Genomic DNA, 20,346 nt, shown 5'->3' with positions numbered 1-20,346 from the left:
TGGAGCACTTATGTATCTTACTAACTGTACAAGACCTGACATTTCTTTTGCAGTTAATTTATTGGCAAGATTCAGTTCATCCCCTACTAAAAGACATTGGAATGGCATTAAACATATTTTTCGGTATTTAAAAGGAACTGTTGATTTAGGTTTATTTTATCCTAACGATTCAAAAGAAGGGTTGGTTGGTTATGCAGATGCAGGTTATTTATCTGATCCCCATAAAGCAAAATCTCAAACTGGATATGTATTTAAGAATGGAGGAACTGCGATTTCATGGCGTTCTCAGAAACAAACACTCATTGCAACATCTTCAAATCATGCTGAAATCATTGCATTGCATGAAGCTTCAAGAGAATGTGTATGGTTAAGATCTATGTCACGACACATATTGATTTCTTGTGGACTAGAGAAAGATCGAATTCCAACTCCTATCTATGAAGATAATGCAGCTTGTGTCTCGCAAATGAGGGAATGATATATCAAAAGTGACAGAACAAAGCATATACCAACAAGATACTTTGAGTATACTCGAGACCTTATTAAAAACAATCAGGTTGAAATGAGATATGTCCAGTCCAGCAACAACTCAGCTGATCTTTTCACAAAAGCACTTCCCACAGCAACATTCAGGAAACATGTTCATGATATTGGCATGCGCCATGTACGAACAATGTAACGACCTGCAATTTGAGGGGGAGCTATATATTGCACTCTTTTTCCCTTAGCTAAAGTTTTTTCCCACTGGGTTTTATTTGGCAAGGTTTTTAATGAGGCAGTACTTCAAAACCCCGAAATTTTGAAAAGGTGTCATCCAAGGGGGAGTGTTATAACACTACCGACGGTTTTACAATTGTGTATGTCACCTTTTTCACTTCTTGTCAAACCAATAATGTGAGGAGACCTTTTTGTCAAACCAATAATGTGAGGTTGTCTCCTCAAATAGTCCTTGTAAATAGTTATTTTGGTATTATATATACCATGTATTGTTACGATTAATAGGCATCCAGTAAAAATTTCATATTCTCATATTCTCATATTTCCTTGTTTCTTGAAGTTCATATATTATAAGCTTGTTAAAGTTAGGGCTAATATTATAACATAACGTACAATATAAATCACGAAATCGTCATTGAAAGTAGAGATTTAATGATTTATATTGCTATGAACTACTTTATTTTTTTGTTTTTCTTATTTATTTATTTTCCATAAAAGATATTTACCAACTAAGAATAAAGTTGTCAAAATAAAAAAAAATATTAAAAAAATCAGCTCCCTGTATAAAGTTTTATAATAAAAAAATTGTTTATACCATCAAAAATTAATTAAAAGTATAATTATATGTAATAACTTTAAAAATTATATATTCGAGTATTAATCAATTTTCCTTTTATAACCATGAAAATGATGATAGTGAAATAGCTCTAAATACTATATAAAACAAATTATGCTCAATGTGACTCTATTTAATGGTGATGTATCTACTTTCGTGTGTATAATACTATAATTTCGTCAATAACCAATGTATATAATAAATGCATTTGATACGCGATCAACACTCATATATCACATTTTCATCAACGTTGTATCAGAAACTGTCTTTTTACTAAAGAATCTTGCTATAATGTGCGACATAAACTCGCTTGGTACCTACAATTTAACGTTTTTTTTATTGCCATGGTTTGATGTTAGTTTTATAATACCTATTTTTCATCTTTAGTAGTTTTACATACATATTCATTTCTTTATTAGTTTTACATACATCTTCAACTTTTTGTAGCATTTTCATAATCAAGCTGAAAATGCTAACTGAAATAATAGAGAGCAATTTTTATTTATCTTCTAGCAATAAGAATTATTAACCAATTATGTGTCTATTTAGCAAATAATTTGGGTCGACCCTAGTATACACTTTTGGATATCAACCAATCATAACCATCTTACCACCCCACTAAATTTACACTCGGCATGAATCACTCCACTAAGTTTGGAATGGCTTTTAAGATAAAGTTAAAATATGATTCGTATTATTGAAAATATAGTAAATAGTGAATGATGGGCATTGCTATAGTTGAAAGATGAAGGAAGGTGATGATGGGCATTGCTATAGAATGGTGAATGAGGACCCCACTTGATATAATGCCTATTAGACAAACTTAACATGTGAGGAGTGTACTGCCTGGCACGCTCTGGCCATGTGGCCTACTCAGACAAGGCTTAAGCTGTAATTAGTGTCCTTGAAGATTAATCCATAATTAATCTTGGTTGAAATTTCAAGATCGGTCCACCATTGAGAAAAATGTATCTAGTGTTCAGACAATCAATCCAAGGCTTTATAATTTGTTTTACTTCCCGTGTTTTTGTCTCACCATCAAACGGTCAACATTTTTTGTCTCACCATCGAACAGTCTACGCATGGCATTTTCGTCATAAATTGTTACGAGCCTAAGCATAATTTGAACTAAAGCATTACTGTCAATCAACAGTTAGCCCACCCATCAATTATGTGGGCATTGGGAACTTTTGTAGCAAAAGTTTCATGCTTTCTGATTTACGCAACAATTTGGAGATTTGTAAAAAAAATGCCCATTTGTATACAGTAATTGTATTCATCACACACAATGACATTCTTATCATCTTCAAAATTTTGTTCTTAAGCTTGAATACTTCAACAATCTCCTCTTTTTTTAGTATGCCAAACGTTGTAAGCATTTGTGTGAAACACCAAATATCAATGTAAACTAGAGATGCTCATGGTTCAATTTAGTAACTATTTTTGGATGTGAGTTATTCATATGAAGGCATATAACACTTCTGTAAATAATAATTTAAAAATAATAGTAATATTTACTCACTTGGGTTTCAAACGAGCCTGGATCAAAAGACCCAAACCCGAAACCATTCAATAACAAATACATCAACCCTTTATTAACATGGAGTCTGTGACCTCCAAATAGGAATACACAGTAATATCAAGAACCCACCTTTATTCAACGACGACAAATCAACAAAGAGGACTATGATACACATACAAAATGGAAGAATAAAAACCCGACTTGTAGACAACACTTATTCTGGAAACCGAGTTTAATACCTTACAGTGGTTACGTGCTTCAGAAGCATCCCGACAACATCGCTTGAAATTCTTTCAGCCTCGGTTTTCAGGTGTTGAATCTTTGCATCCGTTTCTTTCTCAAGACGTTTCACGTTAGCACCCGAGTCTCCACTACTCTGTTTCTCATCAGACAACAGAAAATAAAATAATGACCAAAAGTTATCTTTTCAAAATTTTGTAGACGTGACTTCGACATGTTTGCCTAAGAATGGCAGGTTCCAGTTATATTTCAACTTTAAATCGGTCGGCTCTAGTTTTGAAGCATAGGACCGTGTAAATCATTTATCCAAAAGAACAGATTATTACTGAAAGATCTGTAAACTTTGGGCAAAAAGTATTTCGGCCATTCGGGTCAACATGACGGGTATAAAACTATAAGTTTGACCCATTATCATTTTACAACCTCCAAATAAATGGCAATTTTATGTATAAACTTGAGGGGCAAGGAGGTCATTTAAGCATAAAAGTCTGTAGACACAGATACACAAAAACATTTCAAATTACTGTTAGCACTTGATATCTCAATATCGATGATGTGAATATCAACATGAAAACTATCGCTTGTAAATTTATCTCCTTAAATATCGACTGGTCACAACTCACAATAACTATGTTCCCATCCTAATTTAAAGCAAAAGATTATGGTGTTTGATTTACCTCAGCAAGCTTTCTTTGAAACTCAGCTTCCATTTGAGCACGAAACTCCGCAGCCTCCCTCTCAGCCTCTTCTTTCGCTTGTTTTAGTCTAGATAATTTTGCTGGTACACAAAAATACACAGCATCAATGAACTATTATAGATTATATCCTACAAGAAAAATGTTGAGCTGAAAGTAATCATATCATATCAACAATTTATAGAGCAAAATAACAACAGACCGTTTCGAGCAGCATTAACAATTTGCTGAGCTTCCTGCTCTGCAGCTAACAAGAGTTGAATTCCATTCTGGCCCCTGCTAGACTCCATGTCTGCTCATACACCACACAACACTTTATCATCATAATATGAAAAGATTAAAAAGTTTATAACAAAAACGCATAAAGGAAACTTAAGGGCGCATTTTTAGAAGTGAAAATTCATAATTTTAGACGAGTATATATAGAAAGCATAAAGAGCATGCTTCCAAATTTCATGCTAAACCTCAACGATTGACCTTTGTGGTCAAAGGCGATGTCAATTACTAACAACTAAAGAATTACTAATCGAAAGTTTAATCATTAAAAAACAACAATGTTGTTTCTAAAAACCAATGACAATAAAAATTACTGGAATATAACCTAATTGCTAAACAAAGCTGATAATAAGTATAACCTGAGCAATCAATAGCAATCTCTAAGCGACTGTAACATCAAACATATATAACTTTGTAATTAGAGGTGGATTCATATGAGAACCATTAAATAATTAGAAACCAATCATCTTACATTCTTACCACCATCTATGTATATAAATGCATATTAACAAACCAGGTAGAAAATAAAAAGATCAAAGCAGACTCCACTATTCACCTTTAACATGGCATTTTACCATTTTGCAACAACATAGATTAATTAGAAATATCCCTAGACCACAATGACATGCTTAAATAATAAATTGCACCACAATTATGCAACTGATAATTTTCATAGTTTGTAATTAATAATAAAAAAATGTTCATAATTTAAGTGACACCAAAATAGCGTACAAGATGCAATTATTTTTTCATACTTTGACAACCGAGACCAAAATCAACAAGCAAAGTTTAAAAATCAGAAAATAATAATAATAATAGCCAAATCCGACTGATAAACGAGACTTAAAAGCAAAAACAGCAAACAAGTGAATCATATATGAGATCCAAACTGAGATTGAAAAGACAAAATCAACAGCAAATGTTATCCACAAAACAGATAATTAAGATCAAGCCTATATATATATCCGGAAATCAATTCAACGTACAGGAAGAGATCGATCGGTCGGTCACAAACGGATGAGATGAGAGGAGCATATATGATATGATGTTGGTTCTTCTTATATTTGAACGGGATCCTTGTATTTATAGCCTATTGCATATATGGCCCCTATACTATCCATCGTTATTAAGTTTTAGTCATGTATATTCCTTATTTATGGTTGTTGGGATCAAGATATGGATCTATGTTATGTTTATTCCTGTGTCACTTGCTTCATGTATGATAAATGATTAAATGGTGTGTCGATCAATCAACTTAATACAATTTTGAGCTTAAGTCTAAGCAAAGAGGAGTATACTGATAGACACATACAAAAACCATTAAGGGAGTAAACCCAAGTAGATAATTCTACTAAAATGAATTGAGTTGAACTGAAAAATAACTTAATTTACACTGTCATGTAAAAAACCATTATGCAATATTAACGTGTCACTATCTGACCATCATTCCCAACCGTCACTCTTTTATTGTCAAACTGCATTCTTCAACCTTACATCACCATTACTTCTAAGGATGGCAAAATAATCCGAGCCCAAGGGGAATATCCGAAACCTAAAGCATCTGGAACGGGTATACCCGAAGCCCGAGGGGTATTGGGATACATATTAGCCGACTGATATTGGGCCCGACGAGTTATTGGTTCGCGTACAAGACTAAGAGATTTATCTGTTTGCATAAACCCAAGAATCATCAGTCAAGTGGAAGTTTGTTAGTAATTTTATTGTGATTGTTGATTTGTAGTTGAAGCATTCAACAGTTACGGTAAAGGGGGAGGTTGTCTGTTTGCATAAACCCAAGAATCATCAGTCAAGGGAAAGTTTGTTAGTAATTTTATTGTGATTGATGATTTGTAGTTGAAGCATTCAACAGTTACGGAAAAGGGGGAGGCTGTTAGTACGGTAGTTGTTGTCCGTTACTAATCAAATAGGCTAGGCGTAGTTTAGTCATTACTAAATATTGTAAACATGGCCCATACGTTTGTAAGCGTATGGAGTCCATTTGTCACACCCCGATTCAGGGCCTGGGTGCGACGCCCGTTAGTTGGTATCCGATTTTGAAAATATATCAGAGTTGCGGGTTTTTAGCGGAAGGCTTGTAAATATAATATTCATTTATAAAATGCCGGGTCAGAATACCCGTTGAATAATGTATAAAATATCAGCGGAAGTCTTTTTAGATAAAATATTATTATATTAAAATCTCGGGAGTTGAATACCCGTTTGATAATTTAAATACATATCTTTTGAAAATATCATTCTTTATAACATTCTGAATAAAATATCTGAGCCATCAGATCACCTATAATGACTATGTCTCCAATCTTCTATCAGTCCTGCCTGTCAGTTCTATTCTTTACAGTTCCCTGAAATGTGGGGGAAAAATACGTCAGCACACAGCTGGTGAATGACGTTGACTCAATAATATCATTGTGTAAACAATAACAATACCTTTGTGACAATACTCATTAGGCACCCAACTTAATTGGGTTACAATTATCCTAAGTACATGTACAATTAATCATATACACAATATCATTTATCTGATCAGTCCCGTAGACTACCAGAGGCGTGTTTGATGATATGCATGGCCTCGGGGAAATCCGAGTCACCATGTATGTATGGATCCAGACACATGTATACTCTTAATCTGAGTATGCCCGTTTCTTATTATTGTAACACAAAGTTTAAGGATTCGTAAATCCTATGTAAACAGTTCAGACTCTAAAAGAGTTGTAAAAGTTTAGGGCTTATTCACCTTTTATGATTGTAATCAGCTTCTGACACTGATTCCTGTATATTTGATCAGTTTCGGTTACTGACCCCTGTCTATAAATCAGTTTATGTTACTGATTCCTGTTTATGTTTTCAACTTTCTGATTGATTGATTGTTATCCCGAACCTGTAGTACGAGATTAACATTTATATAAATATCTAGATCAACAATCTAGCTTCAGACCCCGTAGTTTGTTTTGTATAGCTGTAACCTTGATAATTTATTTGTTTGTATAAAACATGTGGGCATTTAGTCCCTTTGTTTATTTATTAATCATATATCAGGTTTCTTTTTCAGGAAGAAACATTTATACCAGGTTTCTTCTTCAAAAAGAAACATTACTTTACCTGTGTGAATAAATAGTATCTTTATTAATCATTAAGAAATACTATTTAACTATTCCCTTTGCATGTAAATGATTAAGTTTCTTAATCGTGAAGAAACAACAATTAACTATAACCTTTGCTTATGAAAAGCTATATTATATTTACCAGTGATCAAGGTTCGGGCTATACCCCCGACTATGGTCTAAGCTATTATAATAATAATAGTAAAAATAAATATGGGTTTTTCCTAGATGTTACACCATTTGTTCAGACTAAGTTACATATGCCTAGATGTTGGCGTATGGCAGCCCATTCGCCTAGTTTAGGAGCCTATATGCCTAGTGTTTAGTGTATTAAGGCTCACTCGCTTATTATTATTAGAGAGCCCATACACTCCTGATACGAGCGTATGGGAGGCCATTCGCTTACGAGACATTCTCATACACCTGAATGGTTAGCGCCCTTGGTTTTCCATGAATTGTTGGCTTAAGAAATGAATCCACCCTTTGTAAGTTAGGGAGGGAACATGATGATAGTTTGCCCCATGGACTTGCATATACTATGCGTTGCGTGTCTTTTTTATCCCTTTCCTTCTTTGCAATAGTGATCGGTTATCATCGGGCGGGTCAAAGATAAAGAAGAAATGTATTCCTGGCCACCTTAAAGTAGTTAGGGTAAGAAGGGTGTTGAACCACGAAGAGTTTGTGGTCGGTGATCTAAATTTATTTAATTCATAATTATGAAGCTTTTTTGAGTAGTCGTTTAGACCAAATATGATTTAGATTTAAATAGATATTTTTTTAAAGTTTGAATGAAAACAAGTAACAAATTGAAAGAAATATATTTGATTTCTAAACAATGATTATGAAACGAATCAAACCCGGGTTTTAAGTTCTGTAAGCAATTCGGGTAATATATACTATAAAATGAGCTCATGCAATCATAATGGTTATTTAGGTAGCAAATAATTCATGACGAAGGGTATCAATATTCATCTATCACAAGTAATTGGTACAAAGAAAACCTTTACAATATGAATTATGGACAGATATATGAAATATAGATTAAGAGCATTCACAACCTTAAACACAAATAAAAAATCATAGCCATTATCATTTTACGAGGTCAATGATGCAAGGAAATCTTAACAACGCAAATTCATAATAATACAAAATTACTTAATTCATGTATTTCAAACCAAATGATTACATCAAATATCGCCTCAAATTTTAAATGTGAAAAACCCTAAAACTTACAGAACTCTACGCCTAGAAATGATTTGAGGGTTGATATGCCGCTCATGATTGTGGAGACCATTTTCAATTTTGTTGTTTTTCAATCTTCAAATGGATGTAAAAAATGATGACCTCTCATAGTGTTGGGTCTTCAAAACTTTTGATTTATCTACCAAAATAATTGCCATCCACAGCCCTCTAAGATAATTTGAATCAAACCCCTCTGGCCCTTTGTTTTCGACTTCAGTTCCATCTATTAAATCAAATTAATATAAATGCATTAAAAGGTAACAAATTATTTTGATTTACTTAATTTAATGTCATCCAATAATATTGTTTCCTTGAGACACTTTTTCTTAATTTAATTAATTAAATACTAAAACAAATAATAATAAAAGTAATATACTTATAATAACATAAAATGCATAACAAGACTACAAATAGGTAATTAAGTATGATAAACACAAGTAAAACACCAACACATCAAATAGCAGCCTTGAGATTGGCAATCTGAAACAAGACATGATTTTTAATCTAAACGGTTTATTAAATCAAAACAAAGATACACAAATTATGAAAAAAAAAACCCTGTTCTTCGAGGGTCTTTCACACATGCACTATCTTTATGTACTTGTGCAGCACCAAGTTCAACAGTCGCCACCCACTTAGCAAACGTAAGTGTACTGAGTGTTTCTCCAACATCATTAAGCCTGTGCTTATGTAAACAAGCATCTGTATCTTGCTTTGCCCTTTAACATAGATATAAAAAAATTTAAGTTTGGCAGGAAACCATAATAAAGATAAAAAGGGTTGGAAGCTTTATAAAAATTTTTACTTAACCAAATGAATCTTGAGTTAGTTCAGCATGTTTAAATATAAAACGTAGAAAACTCAGTGAGCTTTCCGACCATATAAAATACACTTTTATCGGTGCTACGATTAATTTTATACATATTTTATAAACACAGATAAGAAGCATTCAACGTTGTCAAGCAGCTCGGTAAACTTTCTTTGTGGCCGCTAAAATCAACATTTTTGAATCCCCTTACATTCCGAATTAGATTCTCACTTTCAAATATGAAACATAGAAGACTTGAAGAGCTTTTTAGCAAAATATAAAATATAGCATAAATTGAGACTCGCTTGATTGTCAGCAGCTAGATTTCTATTTTATTTTCCAACATCTTTGTTATCTTAAATTTATCAGCTTCAAAACGTCGTTTTACATTCAATGAACTCTACTATGACTCGAACCACTTTTTTTTAATCATGTTAAGCACATTATTAAGACAAGTTTGAGTTTTTACCAAGCTAGTCAACTTGAAGCTAAACATAGTTTCACAAATAACTTAGCAACAGCTAGTCATTTAAACATATACTTCACTACTTATTTGATTGAGGCATTTACACAAACATCTTATGTGCACATTCAAAATAATCATCATTTCCTAAGCTAGAATGTATTCATTGACAACAAACACAATTAGAAATTAGTATAAAAAACATTTGTAACAAAGAAGCTCATATTGTAACTAAACTTTAAACATCAATCTCTCAAAATGCTCTTAAATCACGAATTAAGCCCTAAATTCTAATCAACAACACAACTAGTTAAAAAACGAGATTCAAATGTCAAAATTGTGAATAATCACACTAATAATTCAAACATTGTTATTTTAGGGTTTGACGACTAAAACAAAACTTGGATCATCGGTTTACCAAGGATCTCAACAAGGGGTTTCCTCTTAAATCAGGAAGAAGATCGGCTGTAGTAAAACATGGGTTCTGTTGGGTTGATGATGACGTTGTCGATTGTCTAGGGTTTGAATTTGGTGAAAATGACTTAGGCGGTATTTGAAGAGAAATAGGCTAGGGGTTGAAAATTTTATTTTGACTGAAAGATGGCTTGCATTAGAGGTGTTCAAAAAAACCGGTTACGGAACCGGTTTGGGCGGTTAACCGGAAAACCGGTTTTTTAAAAACCGGTTTTTTTAAAAACCGGTTTGACCGGTTTACGTAACCGGTTTACGTATCGGTTATACTTTTTGGAGCCAAAACCGGTTTTATAACCGGTTATAAAAAAAACCGGTTTTTTTTAATAACCGGTTATTAAAAAACCGGTTAACCGGTTTTTAAAATAACCGGTTTATAGCCGTTATAAAAAAACCGGTTAACCGGTTTTTTAATAACCGGTTAACCGGTTAAACCGGTTTTCGAACGTTACCAAACGGCTTTATAGCCGTTTTTTTTTTTTTTGCCCGTTTTTTTAGCCGTTTTTTTGGTTTTTTTACCCCCACAAACATCTATATATAGTTTAGGTTGGGTATTGGTTAGATCACACTTGATTATACAACTCCAAAAGCTCTAAACGTTTATTTCATACGCGATTATAACTCCAAACGCTCTTCTTTCGTAGTCGTTTATTTCATACTCGAGTATACCACTCTTAATTCGTAGTCGATTATCATGGCCTCCCAAAGTGCTGCTTCATCGGTCAACATGGGTGCCTCGAACACGGGAGAAACCGTCGTTCGGGTCATCCCCACGAAACGAAACCAAGATATTTGGCAACATTTCGACCTATGCGAAATGTCTAACGGAACCCAAAAAGCTAGATGCAAACATTGTTTGAAGTTTTATAACAAAGAAGCAAACTCCAGTTTAAGAGCTCATGTAGAAAGGCCCTCTTGCAAGGTCTTGAAGGACGAATCCGGAAGTAGTTCGCAGCCGGAGATGACGAATCAAGGAACGGTGTTTACGTACGACCTTGAAGCGGTACGTCAACAGTTTGGCAACTTTGTGATTCAACAATCACTTCCTTTCAACCACTTCGACAACCCTCAATTCACGGAGATGATGCAAAAGTATGTTCAACCACGCTACCAACACGTAAGTCGTTCGACCCTTAGAAGAGATATGCTTAAAGCATGGAAAAACGCTAAATCCGAACTAATTTCATACTTTTCAAACTTACAAACTGGTGTGAACTTAACAACGGATGTGTGGTCGGTACCTAATGGTTCGCCCGACTCATACATTTGTGTGACGGCTCATTGGGTTGACCCCCGGTCGTGGCAAATGATGAAACGAACCGTTGCGTTTCAATTGTTTGATTACCCGCACACGGGTAGAAATATTTTTAAACTCTTGGATAAAGTCATTCGACAATACAAGATTGAAGATAAAATCTTTTCAATATCGTTTGATAACGCGTCCAACAATACGGCCGCGGTTGGCCATTTAAAATTAAAGTATAAACCTATTTGTGATGGAGCGTTTTTTCATAGCCGATGCATTGCACATATTATCAACTTGGCCGTGCAAGATGGGTTAAACGTGATCGAAACGCAAAGAAACAATTTTAAAAGAATGTTACGAGATGTTTTTAGCAACAATAAAACATTTTCAAGATACAAAAAATTTTGTGATGAAGCTAATTGTCAATGGTTGGGGCCCAATTGGGATTGTCCAACAAGATGGAACTCGACTTGTGATATGTTTGAGAAAGCCATCCAACAAAAAGAATCACTAGTTGCGTTTCATCAAATAATGTCAAGTAGGGGTAAATGTGCACCGTACGATCCTAGAAACTGGTTATTGATTGAGATCGTTACGGAGGTTCTTCAAATTTTTAAATCTTGCACAACTAGTTTATCCGGGGTTTACTATCCAACAAGCCCCATTGCTTTACCAAAAATTGCTGTCATGTGCACAAAGTTGACTGAAATTCATTGTAGGGGTGCACCTTATTTTGATATGGGTGCAAAAATGAAAGAAAAATTTATAAAATATTTTCAACAACTACCCGCTGTTTTGACCTGTGCGGCTGCGTTAAACCCTTGCATCAATGTTGGTGGTGTTGAAGCTTTAATAGAAAAAATTTGTGATGAGCTAGGGTTAAACGACGATCAAAACCCCTATTATAGCCAAACTTTAAAGAATGATTTCAACACCACATTGGCAAACATGTATGATGTTTACCTTACAAAACACGGGTCGTCTTCCCAAATTCATGACTCGTTAAGAGCTGTTGCCCAATCCCAATCCCAAACCGACCTTGAAATGGGGATGTACTACATGATTTGGGAAGACGCCGGTAAACGTCAAAGGGTAAACACCCCAAGCAGTGAACTTGGAAGGTATGGTGGTACCAACTTTGTGAAACACATGACTCCGGATGAATTTAGAAGTCTTGATTTGCTGGCTTGGTGGAGAGGTAAGGAGGATGAGTTTCCGATCCTCGCCGCCATGGCCAAAGATTTACTAACGGTCCAAGCTTCCACGGTAGCTTCGGAGTCTGCTTTTTCTGTTTCTGGCAGGGTTATATCGATTAGGAGGACTCGACTCACTCCAGCAGCTGTAGAGATGTCGATTTGCTACAAGGATTACTTGGACTCTTTAGACAGGGCACAACATCAACGCTCACTCGAGGGGGAAATGGACTATGAGGCGGCCTTGTATGAAGACGAGGTCAATCAAGGACACATTCAACCAATGACCGATGAAGAAGCCGCGTACGACGATTACCTAAGGAATAGCTCGGGATCGGGTAGCGAAGAAAATGAGTAACAAACATCAACTTGTTAATGTAATCGTGTCTAAGCATTCTTTAATGTTTGTATTTTTGAGTTACGAATATGCGATAACGATTTAATGTTTGTATTTTTAATGTAAAAGCTATAAATGAAAGTTATGTGTTTTTAATCTTCCAAGCAAAGAATGCTAACAACGAAACCCTAAACCCTAAACCCTAAAGAAAAAAAAAAAAAAAAAAAAAAAAAAAAAAAAAAAAAAACCGGTTAACCGGTTAGACCGGTTATTAAAAACCGGTTATAAAAAACCGGTTTAATAACCGGTTCTAACCGGTTTTTAAACCGGTCCAAACCGGTTTGGCCGGTTTGAGTTTTCAGCAATAAAAACCGGTTAATAACCGGTCCGGTTATTAACCGAACCGGTTTTTTTCTGGATAAAAAAAACCGGTCCGGTTAATAACCGAACCGGTTTTTTCAAAAAAACCGATTTGTGCACCTCTAGCTTGCATATATGAAACACACTTATTTTTTTTAATTTATGACACTAGTTCAATGACATACAAAAATAAGTGTCATAAATCTTCTAATTTTTTAAAATATGACTTTTTTTTAACGACTCGCACAATTACGCGCCATAAATCAGCGTGTGTCATTGTGAACATACCGTTAAAGCCCTTTTTTCAAGTAACGGTTTAATCTCAGCTACATACTTGCATGTCTTGTCCACATGTATAATGTTAGTGTAATTATACCCACATTTTTGAATGTGAGATGAAGTTTATTTAATATCTTTTTTGAAATTTTGTTTCATCTGATCTGAACTTATAAATATACGAAGAAACAATACAGCATTTACACGAATTTAACTAGGTTTTAAATTAGATTTGTTAAATATACATGCGAGTTAAGTTACGGCTATATATGCTTGTCTCCTAATTCTTAAAAAAATAAAGAACCATATATATATATATATGCATGCAGTGATTTAGTTAGATGATTCGTTTCTCGCTTTACCGTGTATTTTGCGTGTGTCCACGTCACTTTGAAGATTTGTATCAACTATCAAGTGATGGGATATGCGTGGGAATATCTCAAACGGTGGCTGACCCACGTGGATCAAGTAAGCATTGTCCAGTCAGTGTCTACCCTCGTACTTTATTAATTTGGTTGACAGACAGCACCTCCCCTAAAGTCTCTTTGAGACCGTTTTTATTACAATAAGAATATCTTTTATAAATGTAGGGTATGTTTGGCAATGAGCTTTTAGGAGCTTTTAGGGGCTTCAAGTTTTTTAAGAAAAAACTCCTACCTAACAAAAAGCCTTGTTTGGTTCAATGAGCTTGAAGCTTTTATATTAGAAGAAAAAGCTTTTTTTCTAAACGCTACTAATATTAGCGTATGAGAAAAAGCTACAAGCTTTTACAATTTTGGTACTTGAACTTTCATCAACTTTTGTTAATTTATATAATAGTTACATATTTTACCCTTATTCAAAACTAACTACCCATGACTCTTTAAAAGTCCATAACTTTTTCACACGTTAATGTTTTTTTAAACACATTACATCATAAAAAAGAGCATTTTATTCTCTTTAATTTGAGTATGATATTGATATACTTCTTTACCGGTTATGATTGGCAACAAGTCGAGTCAGACGAGCTCGGGTCATGTGTAAGACCAAATTAGGGTCGGAACGAGTCGATAAAAAAGGGTTAATTTAGTTCGGTTCGTGTCGGTACGGTTTTGGGTCGAAAGGGGCCAGGTCAGAACATGTTTAGATTAAAACGGTGTCGGGTCGGAAAGGGTTTCAAATCAAAAGAGGTTGGTTTAAAAAACTATCTATTTGAAATTAATATATATTTTAGCTTTGTTTCTTGATTTTCGTCATGATTACACGCTTGCTACCTTTGCACGAAGTACATGTCTGCATTCGAGTTATGCGTGCACTAATATCAAGTGAATCACGTACCGACACTGATTATGCGTTTGATCTCAGGTTGCGCGCGCACTCCGCCGCACCACGCTGGCACCCAATTAGTTTTATTAAAAACTCTAGCTACTCTGCCAAATACCTAAATATATTTAAAAAGCTTCAGCTACTCTGTTAAAACACCTAAACATATCTAAAAAGCTACAGCTAACAGCTACCAGCTTCTAACTACCAACTAGTTTTACCAAACATACCCATATTCATCACAAGTTCACAACTCACAAGCATGAAATAAGTTGATTCAATAGAAAAATGATTGAAGTGTTCAAGTCCCGGAAGTGAAAAAATAGGGGGGGGGTCGCATATACGGTGGATGGGCCCATGATATTCAGATAATGGAAATAAGCGGGGTGGGCCGGTGACCCGTTAGTAATCCAAATTAGCCGTTGAAAAAAAAATGACCATTACAACCGTTCTAATTGAACATATACGAAGAATAAGTGAAAATGCCATAGAATACGTATGATTGCGTATGCTAAATTTGACTTCAGATTGTTGATGTAGCAAACACCTCTTTGACATAACCCAAAATAGAATTTTAAGATGGATGAATATAAGATGTAAGCCGAGGGACTCAAACCGTATTACACTAGAGTTTTTGGTTTTAAATATTCGTACTGACGTTTAAATAAAATCACAAAATAAGAAAAAAAAAATTTCTAGCACGTCGACATAGAGTGATTATAGTGGTCGATTGAACTATAAACTCGTATGCTTGCTTCTTTATTTTTCATGTTTCCTTCTATCATCCTTTTATTTGTTTTAACGGTAGTATAATCTACTTTTAAAATACTACGTCAATGTTTATAACGAGACTCAAACCCATAATCTCCAAAAGCATAAGCATAATGGCCGGTATTTAGATTTTAGTATCGTCTAGCGGTATCATTCATGTTAAACATGCAACATAATGTGATCATGTGGTAAACCGGCCTTTCAACTTAGGTGCATATAAATTAATAAAATAAAAAATTTGATGGGCACTACCCACCATCTCTAGACGTATATTTATATATAGCCAACTGAGAGCACATAACACACCTACCATTTCTTATTGATTTATTCGCCCTCTTTTCAGCTTCCCATCGTCTTCAGTTATTCACTCTATACGTCGTAGAAAGGTTGTTGCATGGCCGCTAATTCGCATAGCCGTGGACTCGCGAGCTTAGGGAAGCGATTTGTCAGCCACGTCCGAACCTCATCCGCGGTTCATCCGAATCTCATTTTCAGGTATACCGTATACATATTTCACAAATTCACTTATCATTTTGTATTATTTGTTTCTCTGTGTGTTAGCATGATTATAGATAACCTTTTTGGAAGAGTGATTAAAACAAATATATGATTTTTAAGTGAAACTAGTAAAATTACCCGCGGGGCTACTGCGACAGGATATTGCTAAGAACTTAAAATCTGTAAGGATTGATTTTGACGATTTGTAATTTTGTATATTAGTATTCACCCTGTGTGGAGAAAATCACGTCAAGACACTGATAAAAACAAGCAAGTTGAAACTGCAAATCTTGAATATTTAAAAAGAAAATCATATTTTAAAGGTCGAAAAGATAAAAAAAAATAAAAGAAAACGAAACCTTGATCGGCGGCTTTGACGATTTACATATTCGCGCTTTGATAGCTTATATATTGTCACGCGCTTTGATAGCTTGTATATATATATATATATACTAGATTTTATACTCCGTATTACAAGGGTTGTAATACATTATTCGTTTTTAATATTTATATCTTATAACTCGTTTAAGAGCTATCTGAGTTTGGTGAGACCTTTACCGGTGAATTCGGGTTAAATGCATGAGAAACTTTCATTTACATATAAAGCAATCTGATGGCTTGAGAGAATGGTTGTTTTACATTTTTCGTTTTTTAATATTTATTTTTTGGATTTTAATTTTCTTTATTGTAAAAAAGTTAATAATACACTTAAGGTTTGATGATTAAAAGGTTTCATAAATAAATGATATGTTTACTCGTTTAAAAGCTATCTGGATTTGGTGACCCATGACCTGCTTATGTTTTTTACTATAAAATTGTTTATTAATTATAAATAATATCTTTTTCTTTTTAAAATGGATATTAAATTTTAGTATATCCCTATTTTATAGGATTTTCATATCAAATAATTGGTAAGATTAATTTTTAATTTAATGAGACGTTATAACCCGTTTAAGAGCTATCTGGTTTTGGGTCTTACCCATGAATTTGGGTTAAATCAATGAGAGGCCTCCATTTAAAAATCAAGCAATCTGGCGGCTTCCATAAAATGTTACAGGGTTTGTTTTACATTATTCGCTTTTAATATATATATATATATTTGGATTTTAATTTCATTTATTGTAAGAAAGTTAATAATTAATATGCTTGAGGTTTGATGATAAAATGGTTTCACAAATAAATATTATGTTGTAATCTGGTTTAAAAGCTATCTGGGTTTGGTGATACCCATCACCCGTTTATTTCTTTATTATAAAATTGTTTCTTAATTATAAATAATATTTTTTTTAAATAAAATAGGATATTAATTTTTAGTGTATCCCTATTTTATAGGATTTTCATATCAAATATTTGATGAGATTAATTTTTAATATAATGAGATGTTATAACCCGTTTGAGAGCTCTCTGGGTTTGGTGAGACCTTTACCCAAGAATCCGGGTCAAACGCGTGAGAAGCCTTCATTTACAAATAAAGCAATCTGATGGCTTGAGAGAATGGTTGTTTTACATTTTTTGTTTTTTAATATTTATTTTTTGGATTTTAATTTTCTTTATTGTAAGAAAGTTAATAATATATTTAGGGTTTGATGATGAAAGAGTTTCATAAATAAGTGATATGTTATAACCCGTTTAAAAGTTATCTGGATTTGGTGACCCATGACCCGCTTATGTTTTTTTACTATAAAATTGTTTATTAATTATAAATAATATCTATTTTTTTTAAATTGTATATTAAATTTTAGTATATCCCTATTTTATAGGATTTTTCTATCAAATAATTGGTAAGATTAATTTTTAATTTAATGAGATGTTATAACTCGTTTAAGGGCTATCTGGTTTTGATAAGACCCATACCCATGAATTTGGGTTAAATCAATGAGAGACCTCCATTTAAAAATCAAGCAATCTGGTAGCTTCCATAAAATAGGGGAGCGACCACATCGCGACACGTAGGATTTTAGGGTTTTCATTTATATATATATATATATATATATATATCATCACATACAACTTGGTGTTTAATGAAATCTACATCAAAACGTAGATAAAAATACATATGTTGCTCCGATATTTTCATAAACAATATGAGTGTGACATGAATATGATCGGGTACTGAAAAGAAGAATATAATAAATTATAAAATTGAAGTGTGTAAATGGTAAGCGTGAGGTGGGCGTAATTCTAGATCGCGACTTCATTCGATCTTTTTGTGGAATTTACGTAAGGGAGTAATTAAACGACCGAAATATGGGACGTATAATATCTCTCCCCAATTATTGCGAAAGAATCGAAATTCCGTTGGAAAAAAATGATTTTGTAGCTCGAAAGATGAAAGCGAACGTGTCAGACTTTTTAGAAGGATAAAGATGCCGGGGCCATTTCCATGTCCGTTAGTTGGTTTCCATCGATAGTGCCTTGTACTGGATAAGTTCTGGACCATATGTTCTTCACTTAGACGTCAGATGTAGCATGTTTGTTATACAGTGAGATTCGATTGGAAAATGATTATTTTAGTATGTCACTCTTGAGTTGTCTTGTAAATATTTTTTTTGTTATTTTTAATAGGTGGCCAAGTTAACAGAGCCGGTTACGTCTAACACATTTTCTGCTGCTTTTAACTGATTTGACTCGTTTCATTTTTAAGATTTTAAATTTTAACAATTCAAATAGTCCGGTTTATAGTTAAGTTAAATGTGTTGAGATTGATTGTCACATAAATATAATTTTGTTACGTGTTCAGGAAGGCGGTGCATGTGTCCGTGTATGACAAGAACATAGACGATCAGGTTCATCCGTCATTGGTCCCAGAAGAAGCGCTTACCCAAGCCCAGCCAGAAAAGTATTGGGCCCCGCACCCAGAGACTGGGGTTTTCGGACCAGCACATGAGAAAACCCTAGGCGGATCCAAGCCAGAAGTGCATGGTTCAGTGTTGGAGGAGAAGACTTTCTTCCGTCCACTAGAGAACTTGGAGAAACCGGTTAACCCTTGAGCCGGACTTTATGAGTAGTAAGTTAAGGAGGTATATGTAAGGTTTGGTTTGGTGGTAGTATGTGTAATAAGGAATAAATGGTAAGTCATATGGCGGCATATGTGAGCAATCCATTTTGGGATTTTGCTTTATGCACATCTAATAAATATATTGATTTATCAAATAATAAACATCAAGACGAAATATAATCATTATAAACGTGTTTTATTTAACATATAGTAATTAAGCTGGCAGAAATAACATGTATCAAAGTTAAGGACCAACACGTTCGTCCACGTCTAAGCATCATAATAGTATATGCATCATCGTGTCACATGGCTTTGTTACATGTCTTTATTATCTAAATATCTAGCACAAGGTTATCTTGATTACATTATTATATCATAACTCGCGTGGGCTAAGTCCTCAAGGGAAATCCAGCTGCCACTATGCATATAGTAAGACACTTTTACTATCGTCTTTACAAATTGGCTCCTGGGAAAGCATTACTACTACGTGGCTTGTGATGTCATGTACCGAGCTTTGTATGTTTGTTTTGTTTATAGGAATTAATTGTAGTTTTCATTCTTATGGTTTCATGCAATCTAATAGCACAACTGACAAGAATTGCTTCTTCAGCTTGAAAATCCAGTCATATGCTTCTCATGTTGAGTTGCTATGTTCGGTAGCAAATACTATCTGATTTCATTGCGTGGCTGCTGCATGTCTGTTATTATGTTTTGAAGGCCTTTGTGAGATGTTGCTTGGTGATTGGACAACACCGTTTCGATTTGTCCGTTGACAATGTTCTTTAGCAAATTGTCTCAACAGGTTACAATAGTAACATTTTAATTTAGATATGTCAATACCTACTCTCATTTAGGCAAATTGCCTCGAAATGGTCTTCCATTATTACATAAAACATTTTTGCCTTTAAGCAATCATGGCTATCTATGTTGAACATCTATTTCCTCTAAATTATCATGATGTAAGCGTTTCGAGCTATTTTTTAAATAAAATCATAACTTCCACCGTTGTTTGCAACAAATGTTGAATTATGCGTTATTTGTTCTAAGGATAAACATGACTGCATGAGTGGCCTAAATGATTAGAAAACCATTAAGCTAATAGTCTCTACGATAATCTGAGGTTTCATATTTTGTTCTTAAGTATGAGAAATCAATGCTATAATCTTGAGTTACCTAAAGTTCACTTCACGTCC

At 34.0% G+C, this 20,346-nt stretch overlaps 2 protein-coding genes across 2 annotated transcripts; one reads left to right on the top strand and one right to left on the bottom strand.

Annotated features, from left to right (window-relative positions):
- Positions 1-3,008: 3,008 nt before the first annotated feature.
- On the bottom strand, positions 3,009-4,119 carry LOC143619923 (V-type proton ATPase subunit G 1-like). Its single transcript, XM_077091743.1, has 3 exons — positions 3,993-4,119; positions 3,773-3,873; positions 3,009-3,231 (listed from the first exon to the last, which is right to left on the bottom strand). Exons 1-3 carry the CDS (start codon positions 4,078-4,080, stop codon positions 3,088-3,090), a joined length of 333 nt encoding a protein of 110 aa, XP_076947858.1. The 5' UTR covers positions 4,081-4,119; the 3' UTR covers positions 3,009-3,087.
- Positions 4,120-16,025: 11,906 nt separating this feature from the next.
- LOC143619922 (late embryogenesis abundant protein At5g17165-like) lies at positions 16,026-19,217 on the top strand. Its single transcript, XM_077091742.1, has 2 exons — positions 16,026-16,152; positions 18,896-19,217. Exons 1-2 carry the CDS (start codon positions 16,052-16,054, stop codon positions 19,143-19,145), a joined length of 351 nt encoding a protein of 116 aa, XP_076947857.1. The 5' UTR covers positions 16,026-16,051; the 3' UTR covers positions 19,146-19,217.
- The last annotated feature ends 1,129 nt before the right edge of the window (positions 19,218-20,346 follow it).

The sequence above is a fragment of the Bidens hawaiensis genome, unplaced genomic scaffold (assembly GCF_021521415.1).
Source record: "Bidens hawaiensis isolate Kalapana, Puna unplaced genomic scaffold, B.hawaiensis_p1.1 tig00002525_1, whole genome shotgun sequence".
In the NCBI taxonomy this organism is placed as follows: domain Eukaryota; kingdom Viridiplantae; phylum Streptophyta; class Magnoliopsida; order Asterales; family Asteraceae; genus Bidens; species Bidens hawaiensis.
The sequence above is the reverse complement of the archived record's forward strand: the minus strand, read 5'-3'. Positions and strand labels throughout refer to the sequence as shown.